At 40.4% G+C, this 6268-nt stretch overlaps 1 protein-coding gene across 1 annotated transcript; it reads left to right on the top strand.

Moving 5' to 3' along the window:
- Positions 1-1667: 1667 nt before the first annotated feature.
- On the top strand, positions 1668-2205 carry LOC114638312 (ubiquitin-conjugating enzyme E2 D2-like). Its single transcript, XM_028786761.1, has one exon. It carries the CDS (start codon positions 1702-1704, stop codon positions 2167-2169), a length of 468 nt encoding a protein of 155 aa, XP_028642594.1. The 5' UTR covers positions 1668-1701; the 3' UTR covers positions 2170-2205.
- The last annotated feature ends 4063 nt before the right edge of the window (positions 2206-6268 follow it).

Below are 6268 nucleotides of genomic sequence, written 5' to 3'. Positions count from 1 at the left end.
GAGAAGGAGGAGGAGGAGGAGGAGGAGGAGGAGGAGGAGGAGGACAAAGAGAGAAGGGAAGAGGAACACGGGGAGGGGGAGGGGAGGGGAGAGGCCAGAGTGGGTGCAGTCAGAAAGCACAGGAGGAGGCCAAATAGTCCCTGGCTATTAACTTGCTGTTGCTAGGTAATTGTTGGGTGGAGCGGAGAAGGAATGCTAACATCCATACATTAAATTGTTTAAGTCCAGAACCTAAATTTTATTTTATTTTTTTAGAAATTCTTTAGTAATTTTAATAGTTCTTGGGTGTACACGTTTTCTGTAAAGAAAGTAAGTCCACATAGCTTACAAAAAGTCATGTAACACATCATAAACTGCTTTAACTTCCTTATAACTCTCAAAATACAAAACTGAGTCCACTTTCTTGTCCCCGTTTCCTCTTCATTTACAAATTGTCAGATTATCAATGTCTTTAATACTGAGAAACACTAGTCAAGTTTTTGATGTGATTTGTGCAACACTCTTCATAACTGTCAATGAAAAACAATCAGACACAGAAAGTTATGGGAACGTTCCCAACTCAAGAAGAATAAATGGACAAACGAAAACAATTTGCCTAGTCCTAGAGCAGTTTTTATACAGGAAGATATTTTAAAAATTAAGAGCAATGTAACCCATTTTTATCACATTAGCTATAACTACTGTATTGGCATTACATTTATTGCTTACAAATAATGCAAGCCATAACAAGGACTTTTTCTTCCCCTTTTCTGTCACATTTTTATCAAAAGTTATGTTTTTAACTTCAAAGTTAAATTTTTGAAGATTTTAATTCCTACTGATTTTTATAATAATGTAACTGATAGTTACTTTAAACAATGTTGTCACAGCATTAAATTTCCTAAAGTTGTTCATACTAGAGAATATCATCCTTAGGAAACATAAAATTAAGGTCCATAGTGTATTCACCCTAAAAATATAGAAATTATAGCCAAACTATTGTAATGAGTAGAGGGGCAATGACCAATATATTCAGAATGGGTAGAAGGGGTTCACTATGACTCATTAGATCAAAGTCCAACTGCTCTATGAAGCTGTGTAGCACAGCCAGCTTCAGCCATTGTCCCCATTCTCCCAACATGCACCTCTCCTAAAGTATTCTAATGTGAACATCCACACTGACCTCACATTGACACCACGCTGACCCCACGTTAACCCCACGTTGGCCGCCATGCTCTTCACTCATTCTGCTCTCTGTGACGTCATAGAATACACTTTAACTGTTATCCAGTTATTCGTTGAAGGGGTCCTGTGCAGCATTGCTCGCCAGCAGGCAGCCGCAGGAGCTGGAGATCTCAGCCTCTCCAGACAGCTGTGTTTGGCCTCCAGGCATCACAGCCTTCGGGCAATCACAGCGGATTCTTTAGCTCTTGGCCTAAAGCCACAGGAGTCCTTCTACCTATACAGGTACAGTTAGTAGCTAATGCTTCCAACCCTTGGTCTCTCTCACTCTCTCTGCCTCTGTCTCCCTCCCTCCCTCCCTCCCTCCCTCCCTCCCTCCCTCCCTCCCTCTCTCTCTCTCTCTCTCTCAATCTCTCTCTGCCTCATCTATCTCTGAATTTCGCTCTAATAAGGTGACTTAGCCTTCTTCAGTGTGTCATTTTCTCATCTCTATACCCTAGGTGCAACGGAGCCTTCTACCAGCTGCCACACTCAGTGAAGATGGCTCATACTGCTTTGGAGGCTTTGGCTCTTAAACGAATCCAGAATGAGTTACTTCTATTCTCTCAAGATCCCCCGGCTCAGTGTTCTGCAGGGCCGGTGGAGGGAAATATGTTTAATTGGCAAGCGACCATAATGGGGCCCCAAGACAGCCCCTACCAGGGAGGGGTTTTTTCCCTGTCTGTCCACTTTCCGAACAATTACCCCTTCAAGCCCCCCAAAGTTTCGTTCATGACCCGAATTTACCATCCAAACATCAGCAAAAATGGAGGCATCTGTCTAGATATCTTGAATTCTAAATGGTCACCTGCTCTTACGATTTCCAAAGTTCTTGTTTCTATCTGCTCTCTCTTATGCGATCCAAAGCCAGACGAACCCCTGGTTCCTGAAATTGCGAAGATCTACCGCGACGATTTAAGGAAGTATGATAATTTGGCTCGAGCGTGGACCCAGAGATATGCAATGTAATTTCAGCATATTGTCATAATAATAAAAACAAGTGGTTCACTTTATCAGTCATAGTTTTTTTTTTTATTCATTTGAGCAAAATGACGCCTCTTAAATCTTTTCTAGATAGATAGGCTAACTATGGGTGAGGGGCAGGGGTGGAAAAGAAGGGAAAACGGATGGGATACTGGGAAGGTGGGGAATGTGAGTGAGGTGAAGGATATATCGATTGGGTATGGGGAGGTGGGAGGTGAAAGATGGAGATGGATGGGAGCAGGAGAGGGGGATGGGAATGAGAAGGGAAGATGGATGAGCAGTGGGGGTGAGAATAAGAACAGATTGGGTGTGGGGGAAGAGGGGATGTGAGAGGAGGGCAGATGGAAGGGATGTGGGGTGGGTGGTGAGTGACTGAGAAGGCAGGTGGATTGGGTGTGGGGGAAATTGGGAGGTGAGGAGGGGACAGATGGACTGGAGTTGGGGGAATGTGAGGAGTGGAGAAGATGTATGGGGTGTGGGGAAGATGGAAGCATGAGAAGAAAAGGTTGCTGGGAGAGTAGAAGAGTTGATATTAGAAAACAGGTAAAACGAATTTCAGTTTATATTTGCCCAAACCATTTCTTTACTGAATCAGAATTAGAAAACAAAACAGTACCACCAACCAGTAATGTGGGGGACAGTTTTTGAGACAGGCTTCACTATGTTAATTAGTGGTATCTTCAACTTCCTTAGGTAGTCCATACTGGCCAGAATTTCAGAGCCCTCTGCCCCAGTCAGTCTCCTGCTGTTTTCACATCACTGACTTGACATTAGAGCTTTCCCCATTTCCACAGGTGGCAGCTTGTTCTGGTTAAGTTTTGACACTGTATTTTGAGATCCATATTTATGTGGACAAAATTGAATGGATTAAGAATTGGTATAAGTAAAATATTAGGTTCGTGTCACTACTCCTAGTTTTTTATCTGGGTGCTGGAAATCCAAAAACAATTCCTTACATAGCAAGTATTTTACTGATTCGTCTCTCCAGCCCTGGATAGATTGTTTTTTTTTTTTTTTCCACTCAGTTTTCTGTGAGCAACTACTGCTTCTATTGCTTCCAAGCTTGGGGAGATAATGCAATCTGACAGGAGGATATACTGAAGAAAAGTTGTTCACCTGAAGATGAGACAAACAAGAATGGACTGGAAACAATATTTCTAAGGGACACTTCCTGATCTAGTTTCTCTATACTCCATTTCCTTATTTTCATCCCCTCACAATTATGACACCAAATGAAAAGCCCTTCAACTTATTAACTTTAAACACAGATATGTCTTGTTCTAATAGTGTCCCTAAAGCCTTCTTTTTTTTTTTTTAAAGGCCCAACACTAACCGCCAAAGATCCAAAGATGTTATTTGTTGAGTTTGAGTTTGTTTTCTGTTGACAAGGTAGGGCAAGTAGCCTACCCTTAAAGAGTGGATTGTTTCCACAGTGAGACATCCTTGGAGAAAACTAAATTTTCATTTGCCTACAGTAATCAATAGGAGATACCTTGTGACTTAGGGACAAGGACATGTGTTCACTTCTCCTTTATGTTCTAGGACTCCCATCTGATACAGAGACATACAGGCTCTGGGCATGCTGCTGTGAGACTCTATGAATTTGTATGTGCATTGGTTCTATTATATTTACAAAGCTTCATTTCTTTGGTGTTCCTCATTCCTTCTGGCTCTTAAACTTTTTCACAGGGATTCCTGAGACCTGAAGGAATGGATTTTATGGAGACGTTTCATTTAAGTCTGAATGTTCAAAAGTCTTTCTCTCTCTGTATGTCTCGCTGTGGGTCTCTGTATTTATTCTCATCTGTTCTGGAAGGAAGATACTCTAATGATGGCTGAGCAAGGAACTGACTGATTTATGAGTATAGGAGAATTTCATTAGGAGTCATTTAATTGCTACATTCCTTTAATAAAAAGATAGCACAGGGTTTTCCACTAGCCCCTGGGCTACCTAGTCTCAGGTTCTTGGTCACCAAGCAGTCTCACCATTGGGCTCCCTCTCATGGAGTGGGTCTAATATCAAATAAGATTTTGGTTGTTTACTTCCACAAGCTTTGTGCCAGCATTGCCCTAGCAATCTGGCAGATAGGATACCATTGTAGGTCAAAGTGTTTGTAGCTGGGTTGATATTTATATTTTTGCTTTAGTATTGTGCAGAGAACCTTTTGTTACCAAGAACACTAGCCTGTAGAGGTGAAAATTCATTTTAGGAACCAGTTGACTTCTCTGTATTCAATCAGTTTTATAGGTGCTCTCTTCAGCAATAGGGCCTTGCTATAATTTTGTGGTGAGGGATCTATAACCTTGGCAGTAGTTCCGGTTGTTTGGAGGTCTCTCTTAGCAAATAACGCAATTAGATGTAACCCATTTCCAGCACTGAAAGTTTCATTTGGTGACAGTCCAGTTGGACAGCTATAATCTGGTGATTTCATTTAGATTACCTTCATATATGCATATATTTTAAGAAGCTTCTAATGTATTAGATTTTCTTACTGCCCATTCAATGGCCATTAATTTTAGTCTTTTCTCCATATATTCACTTCATTGTTCTCTTCTTCCCTCCCCCTCTGTCTTAGATTTATTTTTACTGCAGTGGAAGACCATGACCAAAGAAACTGAGTATGTTGCATGAATTTATATTTTTGTGGCCTATTAAAATGGTTTTCTAAGTGAAGTCAAAAAGATGAATATCACATATTTTATATAATATGTGGGACATTTTACTACACAAACACCATAAATATACCAGAAGCAAGCTGTTTGGGAAGATAAAGTAGACTAGTGAGAAGGGATGCTGAGACAAGAGAGAGTAATCTGAGTATGAATGCAATCAATGTGTGAGATCAATTGTCGCTAGGTCTAACTAAGAGTTATTCACATACAGAGGAAGAGTAATTACCACGAACATGCAATATCCTTGCTGACTCTGGGAAAATAATGGCTGTCTCAAGACATTTCACTACTAGGAAAAATTGGGTGAGTCATTTGATGCTTGATAAATAATGTTAAGACCTGTTGCCCGTACTACTAATAAATTACTTCCAAAAGCCATGGAACTATCCCTGAGATTGTTTTGTGTTTCCAGTTATCCAGTGGTGAACAATATTCATTTAGTAAGATATAGGCCGTGAGTAGAAGAGTAATAATCATTAAAACATGACTTTTTGTATCATTGTAAAGTAGAAGGTGATACAAATTTTCATGGCTACATCTATCTAGGTTATTCGTACGTTATTAATGATTTAGAAACTTAATAATCTGATCAGTTTTCTCCAAATTAGGGACAATGAAAATGAAGGTTAACTTGGAATTACAGATAATTGAAATTTTGTTACTTGAATTGTTTCTTAGTAGATAAAAGGGTTTCTGTTGCACAAGTGATATTGAAGATCATATCAGACCCATGATAAATTCTTAGAAAAAAAAGCAAATGCAACATATTCAAGCTTATGAAAATTCACCAAACTGTAGAGTAGAGGAATTTTAATTCAGCAACATAGTTGCTCTGGCAATGGATACTTCTAAAGGCCTTCTAGGTCTATGTGATCCAGCTAGAATAGCATATGTTTAGTCCATCTATCTGGAATACAGACACCCCTTTAGTACACACTTTTCATTTCAAACAATGAAAGTAAAGCTTTTTGGAAAAAGAAGCAGCCATGTTTGAACATAATATCTAATTGAGGGGAAAAGGGACAAATCAGGATAGATTTGAGAGAATGAAGAATCACAGACAGAGCATGTCCAATTTTCACCATGACAGACAGGAAAGATAGCATATAAGAGAACAGCCTAGAGAAAGAGTGGGGTGGAGGGGAGGGAGAGGGAGAGGGAGGAGACAGGGAGGGGGAGGCGAGGGAGAGGGAGGAGATTTTTGATAGTTTTACCCAGACAGTTTCACAGAGACAGGTTGCAGATGAAAACAGAATTACTGCTCCAACTTGAGAGCCAACCCCTGACACTATTAATGATACTCTGCTATGCTTGCAGATAGGAATCTAGCATAACTGTCTCCTGAGAGGGCTCGAGCAGCAGCTAGAAGCAGATTCAGAGACCCACTGCCAAACATCAGGCTGAGACTGGG

The sequence above is a fragment of the Grammomys surdaster genome, unplaced genomic scaffold, assembly GCF_004785775.1.
Source record: "Grammomys surdaster isolate TR1022 unplaced genomic scaffold, NIH_TR_1.0 61, whole genome shotgun sequence".
NCBI lineage: Eukaryota > Metazoa > Chordata > Mammalia > Rodentia > Muridae > Grammomys > Grammomys surdaster.
Note: the sequence above shows the minus strand (reverse complement) of the source record. Positions and strands in the feature narration are given on the sequence as shown.

Excerpts from the sequence above, each read along its gene's own strand:
- LOC114638312 (XM_028786761.1), top strand. The coding sequence starts at position 1,702 with ATGGCTCATACTGCTTTGGAGGCTTTGGCTCTTAAACGAATCCAGAAT.